The 21,491-nt window shown below is 37.6% G+C and overlaps 1 protein-coding gene across 1 annotated transcript in view; it reads right to left on the bottom strand.

The window, feature by feature from the left end:
* Positions 1-5,430: 5,430 nt before the first annotated feature.
* SLC25A36 (solute carrier family 25 member 36) overlaps positions 5,431-21,491 on the bottom strand; it is a 30,450-nt gene continuing 14,389 nt past the window's right edge. Inside the window, exons 3-7 of the mRNA XM_059822841.1 lie at positions 20,101-20,178; positions 17,220-17,320; positions 9,582-9,648; positions 6,689-6,978; positions 5,431-5,947 (exon numbers count right to left, since the gene is read on the bottom strand). Coding sequence (XP_059678824.1) covers positions 5,754-5,947; positions 6,689-6,978; positions 9,582-9,648; positions 17,220-17,320; positions 20,101-20,178 — 730 coding nt within the window. The 3' untranslated portion in view covers positions 5,431-5,753. The remainder of the gene's footprint in view (positions 5,948-6,688; positions 6,979-9,581; positions 9,649-17,219; positions 17,321-20,100; positions 20,179-21,491) is intronic.

A 21,491-nucleotide genomic window follows, 5' to 3' on the forward strand; every position in this document is an offset into this window, starting at 1 on the left:
TCTGCTGCAGGAGCAGGATTAGGAAAAGCTACCAACTTCTAAACAGCCACTGTTAGGGGAGGAAACACTCCTTTGGGTAGAAATCTACCCAGAACTAGCAGTAAGTTTCACCATCTGGAGTTTGTCTTTGAAAGCTTCTAGTTAACTTCACACAATTCTATCATTAACAAATATCTCTGCATTAGTGAAACCAGTCTTAAGAGCATCCCTTGAAATACTCCATCTACACAAACAGAAGCTCCTCCCCTCCAATATATTTTTCAGAGCTCAATATACCATTTTCTTCGCATCAATTTGCTCGAGAACTAGATTCCTGTCCTGGCATTTCCTGCCTTTGACAGAAGCCGTGCAAAAAGATAATGATGTTCTGAGTCAGCAGAAAGCACACTGGCTAGCAACAGCACATAGATGAGAGGACTGTTTGTCTTCAGAAGTACCTTTTTATTTTAGTGTTAAGTGCATTATCAAATTCAAGGGCTTTCTTTTGTGAAAGAGATCATTGTTAAACCTCACATGCTTTTAGGTTGCATCTATGTCAGACTACACTACTGCATTAATGCCCAGCCATAACTCTGTTAGGACTTCAAATATACCTTCATTTTAGACACATGGTTTTTGTCCAGGGCAAGCTTAATACAACACCTCCAGCAGAAGGGGTTGTAAGGCAGCATGAATGTCAAAACATTCCCAAACACTTAGCCTGAGCTGTGTCCTGCCAATGTGCCTCTTTTGGAGAGTTAAAGTGAAAGATCAATTACAGACAACTACAATTATGCCAGTCAGAGGCGTAATTTCAGATGTCAGGGATAGGCACACCGGTTGCCTGTACTGATTCCAGAAGACTGATCACCTCTAAGCCTGGCTGACCTGGAAGCTGGAAAGTTTCAGAAGCAGAGCAAGGTACGTCAATTCACATTAACACCTACTGAAAGAAAAGAAAAAAGTTATCACAGATGTGCTGTTTTAATGCAAGTTTTGAAATAGCTCTGAATAGCTGAAAGAATCAAATCAGAGACATCAAGCCTGGCTCCATATTAAAGGCTGCAGAGGATTCAGTTCCAGAACACACACCGAGGGAAAAAAACACAGCACATAATCACCAAACAAAACCTACATATACATTTGCAGAATGATTTCTGAGGAAATTCTGAGGACAGACTTTAGATCGAACCCTACTGTTAAGAGAAACGATATTTAATAATGTTTCAGATTCAAGGATTTGATTATAACTGCACATGCAATTCAGTCTGAATATTTTAGGGAATTACTGCCCTTCATTTTTGTCAGCAGTAGTTTGTGCTAGCTGGCACTTTAAAAATGGACACAAGTTTTCTGATCGCTAGTTGCCAAATCATAGTTGATAGACAGTAACACTTAGTTCTGCAGAGGCAACAGTATTCAAATCCAACTGCAAGAACACATCCAACTGGTTTAGGTCATTCACGAACCCCTCCAAAAAGAACATATTATAGGTATAATACAGATACATTACTTTCAGCTACTATAAAATGGCACAAGATAAAATGATTCACTGGGATCTCCTAATGAATTGCTCATTTTTAATCACAACTGTCCAGGCACTGGTATATATCAATAATAGAAAAATTAGAAGGTTAAAAATAGTGTACAGTTTAGCACAGACAGCAACATTTGAATAGAAGCACATCATTTTAATTCGCTTTGAAGTTTAAAGCAATCCAAACAAAAAAGTTAACTATATAAATACAGAGTAAATGCACATAGTTTACAGCCAACTACATATATGCAAGAATAATAGCAAACCTCACATGAGCATTGAACTGTTCTCAAACTGTCATTTGTGAGTGTTTAGCTATGACTCCGAGGGCATAATTATATTCACATATGCAGGGTAGGCAGACTCTTTTAAATAGAAGAGCTGAAAACTTACATAACTGAGTCTTAACAGACAAAAAGTTGAAAAAAGTAGTACATTTACCTAGGCACACTTCAGTGTTCAGCTTGTTTCCGAATTTGAACAGTTTAAACAGGAAGCAACATTTATAAAGGCTCTCCAATCTTTTGTCTCTGGAAGAATTCTTTTAAAATGCTACAGTCCAAGGAATGTTACAAATGTCATAAGAACAAAAACAGAATAGCAGAAACTGTCATTAGCAAACATCTCAATCAGAAAGGAAATATATGGAGTGCATTATGTAAACAGGGAACTAGATAGCGGCAATGTCAATATACAAGTGGACAGGTTGATGTTTCAGTTACAATTAAAATAATAAAAAAACTCCATAGATCTCTGGTGTAAACCTACTTAAAACAACATAGGCTAAGGCTAGCAGATCAGAAATTCAGACAGAAACAGCTGATCTATCAGTCAGTTTAAAGGCTGGGCTCAGCCCTCTGCAACACACCACAACTCACCTATTTTCACATAGCTCTATGGGGACCGAATTGATAATAGAGGGGCTGAGAAATGCGACTGCATTCACCGAAATCTTTTTTTTTAAGGCTTTCTGAACTTGGGCCACCTTGCCGTGTCCCCCCAATATGCCACAGCCATTCAGTGAGAACCAGTGCACTGTAACACACTGAGCTATCCATGCCCTGGCAGAGGAGCCCCTTTTCCCTCTGATGAATGCATGCTCCAGTGCCATCTCTTGACTGGTTCAGGAAACTGCAGTCTCACAGTGTTTCCCAAATCTAACTGGTTGCCATGTCAAAATTAACAGCTTACAACATTTAGGTTTCATCTAGGCAAGGGAAATATGAGGAAACTAATTAATTACTGAGAGTTTTTCAGACATCCAAGACCTTTGTCTCTAGCACAGAAAAGTGTGACATAAATACATTACATTCAAATATCAATCAAGATGACCATCTAAGTTACAAGAAAGTTTAAATGCACTCCTTTCAGTTCTGTACTAAAAGATATTACTGAATGGACCATGTTCTTATTCCCTTTGAGTTTTTATAATAAATATCAAGGAAATGGTATAAATAATTTAAAGATCTTTGGGAAATATTTCAGAGGTAACTTTGTATGTACTGGTAGTTTAAACAAAAAAAAAAAACCAAAAAACTTTGGGTTTGTGTTTTGTTATGTAAAGCAAGCCAAAAAGATCACCCCTGAAGTTTAAAACATTGCTTAAACGCCCATTAAAAAGGTGGAATAATAAGCTGATTGTCTATTTTTAGCTGTTGTCTCCCATATTCAATTGTCCTTGTTAACATTTTCTACTTATCAACTCCAGGGGGTCTGTTCTCACCCAGACAATGCACACACATTGTACCTAGAGAATTAATAGGAGATGAACATGTCACCAAGGGAGACCGTATCCAACGGAGGAGAGCAACCCTCATGAAGCCTAGGCTAATCCAAGTGTTAATTGTATTCATGAACTCCCAAGCTGAATATTGTCTTTGCCAATTTAAATTTTGGCTATGACTGAATAATCTGGACAGCCTAAAGAGTAATCCACTTGCTACAGAAAAAAATTACAGTAAGTAGCTATTCCTGCACTTAGTTGAGTTATCTGAACAATGACATCACAGCAAAACTTAGGTCAGAGTCATGAATACTCCAGACTTTTCCTAGAGAGATCACTAGAAAAAGCCCACTTTAGAACATACATTTAAGCACTCCCCTCACTTTAAAACAATCAAGTTCACCTGTGGTCACATCACAGACACTATCTGTCTTTAAGAAGGTAAGATAACATTTTCCAAGGAGAAAGAAGTCAATACAGCTAAGCCTGCACTGCAAGGTCGTTGTACATACTATAAGTGGCTTTTAGAAGGATGAGTAATTAGTACAGAGAATTACATTAAATACTCAAATACTTTGACACTGTGTAGAGAACATGACAAGGGTTAAAATAAAGGAAAGCAAATGAGAAAAACCCAGACTGATTGTTCTGTAAGCTTCGAGCTTTTACATACAGCCTACAGAACTACTGCAGCAGAGATGCTATGGATTTACAGCATAAAATGTTTTATCTTGCACAGCCTACACGGAAATCAAACCACATGCTTTGTTTAAAACCAAACTGCATGTTTTGAACACAGTTTGACTACAGATAATGAGTAAGAGGAAGAAAAGTCACAAGCCATAAGAAGGCCACAAAGTGCATAAGGAGTCATTCATAAAATAAAGCCATTGCACACAATGCACAGTTGAAGTGTACTCAAGTACCACACTGGAAGAGTTGATAGCACAGTTTTGTCCACACCAGTGTAGCAGCATTTATATGTAGAAAGGTATTGCCCCCAATTTATAATGATCATCTGCCTCATAAGGATCACGGATGCAGACTGAGAAGTACTCAAAGTGCAGATAAAAGATATTTGTTTGGTAAGCTGTACAAGTTCTTGTAACATTAAGCTGTTGATTTTGAAACTCCAGCTGTGTGGTTTTGGAAAACCCTGTAAATTATGACAGAATAAACTAGCTAAGCCCCACTGCTGAATGCAAAGCATTGATTTGCAATTGCTTATAGAACAACAAAAAACAATGCCTGAATATTCAGACAATTTGGAGGACAAGCTTATACTGCCAGCTGCAGTTCAGTGCACAGGCTCAAGTTGGTAGAAGTGATACAGCTATTATCAGGGGAATGCTTACAAGAAAATCTCAATTACAATTTTCTCCATCGTTCTGCACAGAGCCTGTCTGCACTGAAAAGATCTATCACAACTTTAACTGTTTTCTGCTTTCTGGGCACCTTAGCCATGGTGATGTGTGTTCTCTCCCTGTACTCCCACATAAATACTGGTAATCCAAGTCAGGATTTGCCAGATATTTTAGGGTAATACAACTTATTCTTAGGTAGCATGAAACTATTTGAGTGAATCCTGTCTTTACAAATGGTAGGCTGGGCTAGTTGAGATTTCTCATCACATTAAGAATCCCTAAAAAGCTATGAAGTAGCATTCAGCAAGTTCTTCCTTAGCTGTGTGAGTAACCTGACAGGTTGGCAAAGAAAACTGATGATATAGGAGAACATTTCATAGGTCTCTCTTACTTAAGGAAGGAAAGTTCCAGAAAAGAGAATGATGCAGCAGAACTAGAAATCCACATACACCAGTATTAACAGATTGATAACCTGAAGAGTTCAATCAGATCCTCTCTCACTAACCTACAACACTGCTCAAACTTCAAAAAAAAACCCAACCCCCAAGTATCACTTTTTGTAGTGAAGAAATAACTCTGTACTGAGTCCCTGCGCCATATTTTGTCTTGAGGTAGCAACATGGAAAACTTTACACACTGACTACTACCTCTGTCTCCTTATGAATCTTCAGAGCAACTGAATGGAAGTTTCAGGTATGGAAAGGCATGAAACTACTGTCTTGCCCATTGTTCCAACAGGTTACTGTGCAGTAAAACAGAACAAAAAGGATGTAGTTGAGAGCAACCACTAAGAGAAGTGAATAAGGCTGCCCAACAATAAATTTTACGCCCCCTCCCTCACCCATCACGTCTCTGAAGATGACTGAATGGCCTTGTCTAGATTAAGAGATGAAAAGAAAGTGACAATTTTGAATTAAGAGATGTATAAAGGCATTCCCTCAGGGGCAGTCCTGTTTGTCACAATGCCAAGAGACCATACAAATAAGGCAGCAAAATTATTCATAGTTGCCCACAATCAGCCTTCTGTTTTGTCCGTAGCTGCATGTTCCTGATATAACTTTCCTTTTGCCCACCACATTGGCATTGACATTCAGTGGTCCACTCCAGTCTTTCAATCTTTAACCTTCTTCTAGGAAGCCTTGTCACGCTGCTATCCATCAAGCAAGTAGACTACCACTTCATAGGTTGACATCATGATAGCTGTGTTTGGAATCTGTCTGATCAGATGTGTAGTTAAACCTCGGTAGAGGGATCCATACCCTTCTTCTCGCACAAGCAAAGATAGTGTCTGGAAGAAAGATCTGTATTTTGTTCCCTCTTCTCTTAGTCTTGTTCGTACAACCTCTGTACAAAGAAAACCACATGTGGTTACATTCACCACTTTTCATTATCTTTCCCAGAAACCAGTTAGTGATTTTACATTAAAAGGCAACCTTCTCCCCTCCCCAAGCTCTCAATCTCAGAAGAACTCTTTAAAAAAGGAGGAGGAAGACAAACAGAGAAGCAAACCAAGCATGTCTGAGAGGAAAACAAGTTAAATTTTTGGCAGTATTAGATATCTAACTAAGCAAGGAAAGTTCATTTGCTTAGTTAAAATCCAGAAGGCAACCATTGTTAGGGCTTATGAAGTTGAAAGTTGCCACTAATAAAGTACTCAATCCATTAATAAATTTAATGTATACACAACTAGTTTGCAGGAAAATTAAGTGCAACTGAAAACCAAACTAGACAGCCTGTTTTCCTAGAAGGGGGACATGAACTTGCTGGAAAATTACGTGAAACTGCTGAGTATATAGAGAGATTCCAAGTGAAAAAGGAGCTTCTCCTTAAATTCTTTGGGCCATACCCTGGCAAATCCTTTGGAAAAACAAACATTGCCTAAGAAGAGGCCATGCTAGATATCCACTTAAAAATACTTCCATTTCTGAATACTATACTCATGTTGACTCACTGAATCTGACGTGAAAAGCTTTAGACAAAGAAATCATTCTTGAGCAAGTGAGCCAAAGTCTGCTACAGATATCACTGAAAAGATTCCCTTTGGCCAATTTGATTCAGGCTCTCAGGTGTACATGCCCCACTTACCATGGGGATATGCTATTGATGTTGCACAAGTTTTGGAAGTGGCAGCAGCCATCATCATTCCAACAAAGTCCGAAGCTTCTTTTGCTGATTCATCCTCATTGTCCATGGCTGAAGCAGTCTTATACTCCAGTAGTTTTCTCTTAATACTCTCATAAATAACAAAATGAATAACAGTCTCAGATATGCCCGCATAGGATGCTGACATTCCTCTGTAAAAGCCTTTAATACCATCTGATCGATAAACTTTTTGGACGCATTCAAAAGCACTCATTCGCTTTTCTCCACGATTCCTAAAAAGGATAGAAAAAGACAGACATCAAACTGGTGCAACCTGAGACTGGAAAATAATTAAACAGTTTTGCTTGAGTGACAAGAGGACTTAGGAAACATTTCGCACTGATGCTGAGGGGCTCCGATTCAGATACATTTAAGAACACAGAGAACTTGAAGTCTCAGAGGCCTTCAGCACTAAACATGGGTAAAGCATTACACTGAATCCAAGCCAAACTTCATATGGTGACTAAAGGAAAAGTATCACATCGACAAGTTGAACAGCTCTAGGCCTCCCCAAGTCTTATGGAATAAAGGACTAAATGGCTTGAAAACAGACTCCCAAATGAACCGTCGATGTCAGTGACTCATGAAAAAAATGACCATTTTCTTCTGCACAATGAGAGTGGATTTCCCCTAAATTTTTCCTCAAATAAACGCTCCATAGGATGGTAATTCCAGTGGCTAAAAGTTTGAACAGCAGGCCTCACAGCATCACAGCTAGCAGCAAACAACTAGCATATCCAAAGGGAGCATACCAACGAATACAACACAGGTAGCTATTGTTTGATTCAACTAAGTCACCGCTGATGTCAAGAAAAATGCTCATTAGACATGACTCTATCAAGCAATATTTGGTAAATAAAATCTTATTCCCATTTTTAGCTTGCTTGTTGAATTGAGTTGTGCGTATTGAAATACTTAGCATACTGTACACAGCTACGCAAAACCATTACAACACTGCATAAAGTATGCTTCATTGCAGCAGCAAGTGCAGGCACTTGAAACATACGGCTTCTGCCACCAGAGGTCTCCTGAGTGAGCGAGTCACAGAATAAAACAGCAGATAACCTTGTAAGAAGTTATGGTAACTCATATGGATACTGCCAAAGCAAGACAGACAGTGGCAGCAGCTATTATGTAAGTAGTATGGGGCATCGCTTGATGGCAGAATTTAAGTCCTGATGGTCTGAACCTGCAGTGTCAGACAGCAACGAAACAAGGTACCAAGCACAATGAAGAGAGAGTGGGCACACATAACTGCCAATCAGATCTTGAGTAAGTTAGGTAGCAGATGCTGCAGAGAACCGGAGGGCTGGCACTAATTTGCTGACAGGCAAGAGAAAAGAGTCAAAGAACAACTGGTGGGAAATGCAGCCAGATCTACAGCTGCAGCTCCAGGGGCATTCCAGTCCCCATATGTCCCTGGTGCACCTGAACAGGTGCACTGACACAGACTGGTGTAAGAGTTTGTTCTTCTGATGTGCAAGATGCACACTGTCCTGAAGGCCAAAGCAATTTCACTTTCGAAACAAAACACATGCCTTCTCCAGCTCTTACTGGGATCAGAGGGATTTTTGAGAAGAACTTCAACAGAAACAAGGTTGCGCGAGGGTAATCCCACAGGCCAAGTGTTTTTATGCCTCTAACAACAACTGAATTAGAACAGCTGAGAATGCAGTATGTGCTAAGCTAGCCCACGTAATTGCAGTGTCCTACACAAAGTTAGGAGATCCTTCTTCAGGTCTCCCAATGAACAATGTACTTTATGTGATGTACAGAAATAATGTGCCCAAGAAATCCATAATTTTCCCCAATTTCCTTAAAGCCCTATAGTTTAAGCAATTTAACTGATTAATCAGTAAAAACCAAGCAGAGGCACACGATGCCATCAGGTTGCACATAGCACCAAAACCCCCTTGGAATTAGTCATGGAATTATCACCCCAATCATACGATGGCATCACAAAAAAAAATCTCACAGTAAAAATAGTTCTGGGATATATTCACTAAGGTCACCTTGCAGCTGGAAATACGCCTGCTAAGAGGAAAAACGCTAATATGCGCTTAATACAGAAAGTCCAACAGATCTCCAAAATAGAAATATGTGGGTCATTCATGTATTTAGGATGGCTGAAGAAAGAATTTTATATTGCATGCTAAGTTTTCAGTAAGAAAGTCTCTAAAATGAACAAGACAGTTGCATTGAGACACTTGAATCCTATCAGTCTCTCCCTACAGTTTTAAATAGATGGGAATATAAAGGTCTTTCTTCCTCCATATTTGCATAAAATTCTACTTCATTACCAGTTGTGTAATAATAAACAGTTTCTGTAGTAAGTCCAAACAACTTCTATTGACTATCTTGCATTAGTACAACTCCTGTGTTTCGATCCATGAAAGCAGTCTTCCCCTTTTATAGGCTAGAGCTCATTGTCTGTAAAAAAATGAAGACCAGGATGTTTCAGGCATTTTTCTAAACTTTTGCTAAAACACTTAAATCCTTATTTCAGGAATGTTTAGCTCAACAGCTAAAACCAAAGAGAATGTATTACTGAAGGAAAATGTAAGCATCTGGGTTGGTAGAACATTGTTTTAGTGACACTGTTACCTTGTAATTAATTCCAAATTTGCTGGCCAGTCTACTAGTGCCTCAAGCATGCCTCGAAAAACAGAAATTCAAATAGAGAAAAATGATCATGTAACTTGTAGATAGATAAGCATCAACCTTCTAATTCGAAGTGTTGGATATTTAAAGAATCGTTCCATTTTGGGATGCAGAACAGATACACAACATTTAAGCAAACTTATCACAGCAGTGATATTTCCCATTGTCACCATACCTTGCATCAAGCTGTAATCGTGTCTTTACTAGCCAAATGGGATTAGTTGTTGTGATCGCAGTAAAACCTAAAATATTTAAAAAGAAAAAAGTTAGATGTGATAGTATCACAAGAGCAACTGCATCTAAGTTTGAAACACACATAGTAAGGTACAGTGGATGCAAAAACTCGGACTATACTGATTTATAGAAAGTACCCATTGTAGCCCTTTACTGATATAGTATGAACCCATACAGCCAATAAACAATTAGCTTATTTTTTAATTTTACAGTAATATTGAGTAAGTTTTGATTCTTAGCAAGAGACGCCCCATATAAAATAAGCCCAATTGTGTACATTTCTCTGCCTAGCTAATCATACCAACCCTGTTTTGACACTATAGAACAGTAACACTAGCTAAACTGATATTAACCAATTTGGCAAACATGTAAGTAAGAATGCATTGCAGATACTGCTAGAGCAATTTGAGATGGTATAAAACCTTGTGTCAATTTAATTTACTACCTGAAATACAATCCGAGTTTAAAAGCATGCAGACTGAATAAATACTACTTTTGGTGCAGTTAAAAGGCATGTATTACTGTAAGTTAAGAGACCTTTTAATACTGAACTACGAAGAGCAGTTAAATTTGAGTGCTAATGTTTTACTTAGTATTCAAAGCAGAGATTGTTGGTTGGCCTAGGAATACTTTTACAAGGACATGAGTGTTTAAATTGTTAAAGTAAATAGTATGACTTCTAACTATCCAGACAGACAGCAACTATTCAGGCTTGCATAAGGGCTAAGGGTTAAAGCTTTGATTTTTAATCCACTAAAGAAAAAGAAAAGGAAGAAGAGAAAAGGAAACAAATTAAAAAAAAAATAAAGAAAAGAAGTAAGAATCACTCTTACTTCTGTACAACCATGGAGAGAAAAAGAGCAGAGTGAAAGGCAGCTCTGAAAAAAAAGTAAAATAAAAAACCATCTAGAGTTGTAATACCACACATGCACCATTAATGAGGTGTCACGTCTGCAGGAGAGAAGAGGAAAAGGGAAGAGCTGGAACATGGCCAGGCAAGAGGTGGTAAATTTAGACACTTGCTTTCTAAGTGACACACATCACTTGTATATCACTACAAAGACATGCTGCCCTCCTGCAAGGGAATGGACTGCGGTTGTGGGAAAGCAACAGAGAGTTACCTTGTTCAGTGCATATCTGGTGCACAATACTTATACAACAAACAGGCTATTGATAAGCTTGTTTATGGAGATCATTAACAGTTTACATATATATATATTTAGCAGAACTGCTTGCATACATGTTACTTCTGTTCAATCACAATCTAGGTTTACATTGCACACAAATGACTGCAATACTCAGAGAAATGCCAGGGGATCTTAACTGTTTTAAGGTCTGTTTTACCCCCACCCCCAAATCTTAAACAAGTCATTATGGTTTTCAGTTTCAGTTCTAAAGACAAACTACAAGGTTTAGCAGCTACTAAAATTTAGCTATATTTCTGTGCCAAAATAGCAAAACCACATTAGATTTCAGTTTAATCTTTTGATGAAGTAGATTTTTAAACTGACTCAAACCTCTTAACTAAATAACATCCTGTGGTAGATAATAAAGGTTTGGGGCTAGCTTTTTTTTGATACACTACTCTTTTTTCTATGTCTGGGTACATATATAGCCCTTCATACGATGCAGTGAAATCCTAATAAGCCACAAGTGCTTTATATCTGCATTTCATGTAGGTAAATAATTATGTAAAAACTTAAAGCATCAGGGAAGTACTCTGCCATAACAAGGCACGGGAAGTTTTTAAAACATACCGCATCTGTAAAAAAGGTTCTGTAGTTCAACTAGTCAGAGGCCTTCTGACCCGTCACTTAATCCCACAGAAATACCACTGATTTCAACAGCACTTGGCCCTGGGTTGAACTAAACTGAAAGGAAATACTGTTCTTGCGGTTTTTACTTCTTTATACTAGCACTAAGAAAGCTTTAATTTTCTTTTACTTCAAATCAGAATCTTTCCATATCTATAGTTCAGTGAAGGGCACTAGGAATGCACAGGACTGCAACAAAGGCTTTGAAACAAGGTGGGAAAAAATTACTAACTTCCCCTAACAATCCGTTTTCCAGGAAAGACTTCTCTCTAAAAAACAAAATTAGTTCTTAAGTCTGTCCTAGTTCTTAATTACAAGTGAACGAGACCAAAAAAATCTTTTGCATTCCTATTTAAGTTGCATGCTTTGGAATTTTGTTATACTGCTAGACTGTATGTTACAGCATTATCTGCTCAGCCCTTTCTCCCTCCTATTCAACCCAAAAAAACGGTCTCTGTAGATCCTAAATCTGGAACAGGAAACACATAGGTGAGATCAGAGGCAGTGTCTGAGTGGCAGCAGTGACTGTATTCATCCACAGCAGCAGCCTGATACTTCTAGGCAGGCTGGGAAGACTATATTGGAAACTGCCAGTGAACTGTGGTTGGCACAGGATGCAGCCTATTCTGTCCAAACTTGCACTCCCTGGGTTTCTCTAAACATTATTTAAGCATAGCACCCCTAATGGTAGGATCAGACACTTAGCAACATAGCCAATTTTTTTTTCCCTAACCAGGGCTCTCATAAGCCTAAATTGCGTGACAGTTTGAACCAAAGCTTTCAAATCAAAGAGCCTTCAATAATTCAGGTTTCAAGATGAAACAACTGCAGCTTAATTCTTACAGGTAATGTAGTAAATACAGTTAGTGGAAGAAGAAAAATAAATTAAGAGTTGAGTGATGCTGACACCAAGGAGAGCACTCCAGAACATGAAACATATCATTTGGGATCTTTGATAAGATAAGCTTTTCTTTTTAAATACAGAAAATCTGTAGCAAAAGTACTTGTTAAAAAATAAAGGGGGGGGGGGGGCTTTCAACAACTACTATGAAGCTCTATCAATTGTTTCCTTTTTCTTTTTAGAAGTCTCAGTGAACTTTGATAAGCATTGTAAAGCATTATAACGTGTTGTATCCTAAAGAAAGATTCCAGATTCATTAGAAGTGTAAATCAGTTTAGCAATACCAGAAACTCTGGTACTTTTCTATGTTTTATTTTCTTCTATGAAATTGTATCCCAGTTTCAGATGGAAATAATTATTTCAATCTATGTTTTCAGCTATACCAGCTATGACAGGTAAGATCCCAGGTATTCCTATTATGCATCATATTTCAAAGGTTAGGGATTTTTTTTTTTAATCTATAAGCCAATGTAATTGATACAGACGCATGTGAATATGGAATGCTGAATTAAAAATCCAAAGTAGTAAACCAAAAACAAACAAAAAGAAAACAGAAAGAGACAGAAAGGAGATTATATACATATTAAAAAAGAAAAAGAAAAGAGGTCTTTGAAATAATGTGACAACACAGAATATCAGCTGCAGCATTTTAAAGGCAGCTCTGGGACACTGAAAAAACCCAAAAGGCCTTGTTTAACCCAGTAGGGACTTTCAATTAGCCAGAGCTAAATAAAGTAGCAGCTATCAGTGAAAGGTATTTTCCACCTTTCCCTGAACTGGACATGAAAAAAATAACTCTTAGCAGAGTTAAGGAGAAGTGATGTCTTTGCACAATGCACATCATCTGAGTTCAAGATAATGAAAGTGAATTCCCCTTATTTTGTTTATTTAACAGATATTACAAACCCAATGTGTGGTTCTTACACTAGAGGCTGCAAGAGACGCTCAGTTCAGTACTCACGAGGTTTAAGTTAGTCCATATTTCTGCAGGAAGTGACCTGCGGATGGGGAGCATGAGATGACACGATCTCACTCTTTTCACGGGAGAAATGTACAGTAAATGCCTAAAATAGACACAGGCTTTTCTGTATCATAACAACAAGCAGTGACCTCATCAGACACATGTGTACAAATCGAATCCCATTGGAAGGATTTGTGAATTAGTTATTGTGAGATCTAACTGTTTTCAGGTAAAAGTTTAGGAAAAAAGAACGTAAAATAATCAGAACAGGCCACAGATATTAAAATAGTTGTGTAAAATGCACTGAGTACTGAAATTTCTGCTCATTTGCAGCAGTTCAATTTTATATCTCCACATACTTACCTATATATCAAATTTACAAATGAACCCTCCTCCTTCTCCACTCCCTCCCAAATATCATTTGAAAAAGCTAGCCTTGTCTTAGGACTGAAAAAGCAAGATAGATGCCTTATGAAATCGAACTTTCTAATATCAGTAACCAATGAACTAAATATGCATTTTATTTGGTATTAAGTAACTGTGCACATACTACTAAAAAGTCAACATCAGTATGGTATCTCTGTAAGTAGTAACATGGTCCCAATTTTTTTCTAATAAATAAAAAAATAATCTGCATTTGGGTTGGTTTGCAAGTAGAGTTCTAGAAAGAGGAATAGCATACAAGGCAAAGTAGTTTTGCAGCAGATTTGCAACCACGTTGTCCAAATGAGGTTATGAATCATTAAAAGGGCAAATCAGAAAGCCATACAGGAATCAAGTATCTCATTCAGTTCTCTACAGTTTTTATTCTCTATGGCAAAAGAGGTTGAGTAAGTGCAACAAGAACGCAGAGTTTACAATGAATCTGAGAATTTAGCCAACTTTGAAGTGTACAGAGATAAACTATCTTCACACAAGCAAACACTCTCATTCTTGTAGTATGCTTCAGATACATTCACTGTCCAAGTTTGCAAAAAGAGAACCATGTGATATGCTGAGTAGTAAGCAAGAGATTGCCAAGTACTTCATGTCAATATACAGATATTTTAGGTATGAAGGTGACGTGTATTATATGCTGGAAGCTAGCACACAGCAACAGAAAAACATTACTTTCTAATTGCATAAGGCATCAGTTACTAATATGTAGCATAATTCATCCTCCTTGGGATAAAACAAACTTACTAAAAGAATCTTAATAAAACCAAATATATGTTTTATCTTGAGAAGGAAGAATCAGGCCTAAAACCAAACAAAAGTGCTTAAAATACCATATCTCAGCTTCTCACTCCCAAAAATGCCATGTGCATAAAATAATCCTTATTTAACAATGACATCAGTCTAGCCTGAGATACTTATGTATTAACATATGATACAAGTAAACAGTATTTGAAGTTGACTAAAGTTCACTACTTACAGTACTTCCATAAAACAGTAAGTTACAGATTCTTTTTTAAACTGTATTTTTGTATCGTTATTGTATTTTGCAACCTACAGGAAAAGCTTTGTAAGTGCAAACACCACCTCATGCTCATTAGGTATTAGAAGCCTTTATGTAACAGAAAGGTCATATCCAAATTAAAAAAGCTACCCTCATTTAAGACTGAGTTACTCAATTCCTTACTGAAACCAATGGTAGCTGCAAAAGAAAAAACCAATACTGATTACTTTTTGCTAATTATTAGAAGTGGTTATCCACCTTGCCAATTTTGAAATCTTAAGTTCCAAAGCAAATATTATGGTCATCTTCTGTGTTAACCTGTTTAAGTCAACCAATTAAGAGCTCACATTCAATCTTGTCCCTGTTATTCTGCCATTTCCTTAAGTTTATTTGCATCGTATAGCAATACAAACCTTGCAGGTAAAACTGTTAATAGCTGGTTTAAGTGCATTTTCTGAAATATATTAGAATTACAAAAACAAGGTTAGCACGTTCCCAAAAAAGTACCGTTAATTTTAACTACAGTCCTCTTCATATAAAACAGAATACTGCCAGTACTGAATATTGAGAAATTGTTTGTCAAAGAACCTTCTTTTACAGATCATCCAGAGAACGCCTGTAGTATACAGTGCGAAGACATTTCAAGAGAGAAAGAAAGTTGTGACCTGTAGCGTGAACCTGCACTGGCATTCAGTTTCATTGGCTATATGGTTTAGAAATACAACTGCAGAACTAGGCAAGTGTGGGAAAGGTAACAGCCACAAAACTTGTTCAATATTAAAACTTGTATACAAATGTAAAAAAGGCAAACAGCAATTAAGGCTCAATTACATTTACCCCAGTCTCCCGCAGCTGTTAAGTACAAATACATAATACCAACCTTCTGGAAAGGAAGCAAGTTAATAAGCAGATACAGAACTCCTTGATAAACTACAGTCTGTCTGCAGGCACCTGGGAGAAGTCACTATAGCACATCTCCATAAACGTTCTTTTCATTGCAGAATGAGGGCAGTAACTTCCAAAGATAAGGAACACTCTGAACCTTTGCTGCCTGCAGCACTGCATGAGTTACACAAGTTGTCTGCAACTGAGGATAGACTTGTTTCTATCACCCATACTTCTCCCTCCCTGACACCTTCCCCCCCCCCCCAATTTAAAGACATGTTTTATCCCCTTGACAAAAGGCCAAAGACAATTTATTTTTCTTGGAGCAATTAACTGATTAGGATGAACTTTTCATTAAATCCCCTTCCATCCCATTCCCCATGCTGTTCACCTACAAACAGAACACACATTTCCAGGTGATAAGAAATACTGCATCATCTGAGCACCTTATTTTTTCCCATTTACAACAAAATGGTTCTCGCATTTCTCATGTGCTAGAGATGAGCATTGGTATGTTATTTAAGTATAAAGCTAATGTTACTTAGATTTTCTATGCTCTGTAACATTTTTTTGTATCAGATTATTAGCAAGTATTAAATAGAAAACTAATCCTATTCATTATTCTGACATCACCTTTAGCAGTCCATTCCAGATTGCTAATCCTCATGTTATATACACTGATTTTAAAATTTGACAGGAATTAGAAGCTTCAACAGGCTACCATAAAATCGTCAGAATTCATCTGTGAAGTGTCTACATCCTATACAGAAAAAAAACTTTTGAAAATTTGCTTTTGTATAGGAAAGATGCAGGCAACAATAGGTAAAGTGTTGCCAGCCCAAGTTTTGATTTCCCCAGCACAAGTCCATGACCATAACTCAGCTCAGTGGCCTTTAACACCCCTTGTTAATGATCCCAAAGCACAGAACATACAGATCAAGCAACAAATATTGGTAGCTGCTAAAATATACCAAAGTTACACTGCAGATATAAAATAGAAATTTATTTCCAGAGATGAAAATGTATGAAAACTACAGAAATCTGCTCTTCTATGTCACTTTAGTGGTAGAGCAAACTTCACACAGAATGGTATTTGAACAAAGGAGGAGGGAGTGTTACGTATAATTTACACAAATATCTGCAGGCATATTTCAGAAAGACAAAAATAAGCCAGATACACAAAGCTGTAACAGAAAGTGATGGTAAAAAAACAGATTAAGAAGCATTAAACCAGAGTTCAGTGCAAACAATGTTTATAGCTTGCAGAGGGAAAAGTTACTGTTTTCAAAGTTTTCATTTTACATTTCACAAATTTACAACTGTAAAAGCAGGTATGCAAGTTTTCCTAGAAAAGCCTATTCACACACACAGTGTTAAAGATCTTCATTAACACTAAGTTTCATGCACATATTCTCCAGATAGCTTGTTTAATGAGAGGCCAAAGAAGATAACCACTAGAACAAAAAGAGATCATTCAATCATGAACATTTTCTATTTTGTTTTGGTTTTTCCACACTTATTGCCACCTCTCATTTGCAGATACGACTCTAGAATGAAGCTGAAAAGTTACAGATCCTTACCTGCCACACCAGCCGAAATCATGTGTACCTGCGTAGAATCTGGATTAAAAATGTTGTTCAACTTCTCCTTGCAGTTTGAGTAAGCAGCAAAATATATCGCTCTAAAATTAGAACAAAATCCAAGTTATGTTATGTTTCATGTGTCGATACCCTTTTGAGCAGTGCCATTAACTTCACTAACTCAAGATGATCTTGGTTCATGTCTCACTTCCTCAGTAAAAAACTACTCAAGCAATAACTCTTGCAAAGTAGCGGGACTATTCTAGGAATAGAAAAGAAAAAAAAAGACCATACTTTACAACTTTTTCTTCCACAACAGCTCCAATTAACCATTAGTGAGGGGAAGGATAGATAATTAGAAATATGGCAGTGATTTTTGTGACACTGGGAAGTTTAGCCAGGGAAGCAAAACACTGCTGAACTGAAGTTACAGTATTCTGGATTTCTTTACTAACACATCAAATTTGTTCTAACAGACCTAAACTCATTTCAATAGCATTACAACTTTAAAAGAAATCTCAAGTAGGTAGCTTTTTTTTAAACCAAGCAGCACACTTAATATTTATACTATTCTAGCATGTAAGATGTAAATATTGGTAACTTGTGGTTATACTTTATAACTTGAGGTAATAAATATTTATATTTTAAATGCTAGAACAGCTGGGATCCACATTTTGTTTCTTTAATTCTGTATTTAGAATAGACATAGATTTTTTTCCTCTGAATACACAACAAAGAAAATTTGGAAACTTGTACTACATTCAAGTCTGTGAGCTGGTATCAAAACAAAGCTAGACATAAAAGTCAGCATGTCAATGCAATATATTATGAAAAATGCTTGTTCTCATTGATTAAAGCTAAAAACTTATTTTTAGCACATCTAAAACTCACACTTAAGGTTGTAACTCAGTTTTTTTAAACTTACAGACACCCTCTACAAGAGAAAACAGGAACATGCAAGTTTTCATGAACAGAACATTAACCTCATTAGCTGTGCAAACATGTTTTTCTTTATTATGAAAAAAGATAAAGTGCTTGCTTCATGGGTGTAATTTCTAAAATGGAATCTGAACTCAGTTAAGTATACTGGATGTGTTATGAAACATGCTTCTCTACAGGTTATTTAAACAAAGAGCTGCTGTTAAATCCACTTAGCTAATGCTTAATTGAAATGAAGTACTGGATGAAGACTAAGCCAGCTGGAGGGGAATGAGGATATGCTTATTTATAAGACTTCACACAATATATCAAGTTGACATTTTTTCGGGGGGGGGGGGGGGGGGGGGGGGGCGGAACAAGCTAAGTATTTCACCTGAGGGAAGAAGGGAAGGGAATTAGAAGATTTAACATAAAATTTACTGAAAAGTAAGAGTTTTTTGCAATTGAGGATATTTTTCATTGGGGAGAGTCACTTATAAAATGGAATCCACTGCTGTACAAAAATCGCTGTTAAAAAAGTAATATCAATGTTGAACATTCAGACCAGACTGGACTATCAAACAAAAGTACAGGCTCTTCAGATTAGGAAGCACTGATGCCCCACAGGTGTCAAGAACAAAAAAGCTACTGGAATTACTTCAGCTTTTCCAAACAGCAATGCCAAATTAGTGATCAGAAAATGCCTCAGGTATTCCTAATTCCTTAAAAAATCTGCTAGAATAAAAGTACTCCAATTCCTGAATTATATTTTCTCTTACTTGTGCAGAAGATCTACAGAACAACACCTCACCTGTCAGATCTAAGTAAAGACAGATCAATGCTAAATGAAAAGCCGATTTTAATAAAATTTTCCAGAAGCATCCAAAGACCTTAAACCAGAAAAGTTAAGATACTCTCCAACTGGGTGTGCAGGAGACAAGAATGTCTTCTCTTCAGACCAAAAAACCCCAAAAAAACGAAAGCATGGCACTAAGTCAAAGGAAGACTAAAACCTTTGTGGAATGTATTCCCTTTGCATAAAGGCTCTTAAACACAATAGAAGGGAATAAAAATGGGCCAGAAAACAACTATAGCGTCATCCAGGATTAAGTAGTTATGTTAGTTTTACACAGCTTGGTTTCCATATTCTTCCTTAGGTATTCTCCTATTTTTTGAACTGAATTTAGGCTAACACTTGTATGTAAGGATCAGCTGAAACTCTGGCATAACCTGCACCTTGCTCTGACTGCCAGCACCACCCGAGTAGCTAGAGTATTTGTGCTGATGCAGAGCAACACACAGCAGCAATACCATTGCCAACTAGATCAGATTTACATCCTTGTCTGATGTCCTCTCTGACACTGACCCAGTACCCTTTGGAGTCTAGCCCACTGCTGCATCTGCTTTCTCTGGGACAGCTGTTAAGTGTGTCATCCTACCCAGTCTTGCCCTTTTTGAAGTTTCAGAACAGGCTTCCTACTGCAGGGGGACAGTAGACTGTGCTTCACCAGAATTCAGGAAGAAAGACCCAGTGTTTTGAGGCTACAGTCACACAATTGCTTCCTGAAGATGATGGATTAACTGAAAGCTAAATCTACCTTTGTATTTTCAAAGGTACAAACTTCTTGTTTACATGTGCAACTCCTTAAGCGTTTTCCTTCCTAACTGGACAAAACTCTGCGTAAGGGATAGTACACAATAGTAAATACTATTATAGTAGCATATAGGATAGTAAATGCTGAGACAGTTGGTACAAGGATGTAGGACTGCAGCTGCAGAGTACATGAGCGGCTCGATTTCTCAGGCAATGACATTACTCCAGGAACCAAAGGTTATTTGCTATTAAGTATTTACAACTGCAGATGCAAAACTCGCTTCAGATAAACCTTAAATCCCGTAAATAACGTACAGCAACATAGATTTCATCAAAATTATTTCATTTACTGTACACGTTTGTATTTACCTGGAAGGAGCAACACCTACTAAATTAGGACCCAGCCCTCTAAACAGAGAACGAGGACCTTCCTTTTGCAAGATCATCCTGGAAAACAAAAAAAAGTAACAATACTGTAACATTCACACCAAAATTAAGGAATGCACTGACCACCAAAGCTACACCATTTTAAGTTTTACTCTGTGTAAAACTTTCATAATAACTGACAATGCAATGCTGACCACAAAAAATTAGTCATTTCCTAGAATCAGCATAAAATAAAATTCCATTATTGCTTGACATGCCATAGAAATCCAGGAACTAAATGCAGAAGTAAATCCTTATGATGTCAATACAGACTTACCTCAAAGATAGGAACACATACATAGATGCAGTTACCTCTCATTAGGAAGTTAAAGAAAGTGTCCTTTTATCAGGGAGAAAATACTAAGCATGGAAATTTTCACGTTCCTCTAGGTTGTAGAGTTTTGTCTCCTGTTGTTAAGGAGACGAAAATATTTGATTCTATTCTATATTCCTTTCATCACCCTTTAGCTCCCAATGCTTGGGAACTTTTTTGGATGGGAGGGACAGGGAGTGAAGAGCAAGAGAGGAGGAGAGGAGAGAATAGAAGAGACTTATGAAGGTTCAGTTACAGCAAGTCATATGCCTTCTGAGAGCTGCTCAGGAAAATGTTAGCTCTACTGCTTATCATGCCCAGCCAGGGACATCATCTGCAATCTATTATCTACTTTTCTCAAAAGGACAGAAGCCTCAGCATGGCTTTGCATGTGCTACCCTGGTTTGATTCTACAAGACTCCTAAGAGTACGCTGAGTTACATTGCAGAAGTTAGAGGAAAGCAGCCTTTCAGTTGCAAAGTCCTGCCTTCCCCATCCCCATAAAAGATTTAAATCCACTAAGCAGTCAACTAGGAACCCATTCTTATCTTTATTCTTTCTGTAAGATATGGTGATTATTTTGACTACAGTAAAAGGAAATGGAAACCCTCAATGTGAGAAGTGGCCCTTCCTTGAGGCTGCCAGGGATTCCCTCCTATCAGTTCTAGACTGCTGCCTGTGTGCTCCTAACCCAAGCACTGCTGCTGGGCTGCAGAAACAGTGTTTTTTTCTTTCCGACTCATTCCAGAAAAGACAATCCTGACCTCCTCATGCAAAGTAACTCACTTAAGTTTGAGATTAACTGAAAAAGGAGTGTAACCCATGCAAAGAGTCACAGCCACAGTACAGCCCTACCATCTCGTGGTACCAGCTCCACTATAAACACAGCTCTGAAAAGACTGCTCGGGTGGCAGGGGGGTGTCACCTCCCATCTTTGTGCGATTTGCAGAGAAACAAAGGGATACAAGCAGTGTATTGAGACCTCAAATGAGGCATTACTAGTACTTAAGTGTTTGGAATA

Source organism: Gavia stellata, chromosome 11 (assembly GCF_030936135.1).
Source record: "Gavia stellata isolate bGavSte3 chromosome 11, bGavSte3.hap2, whole genome shotgun sequence".
Taxonomy (NCBI): Eukaryota; Metazoa; Chordata; class Aves; order Gaviiformes; family Gaviidae; genus Gavia; species Gavia stellata.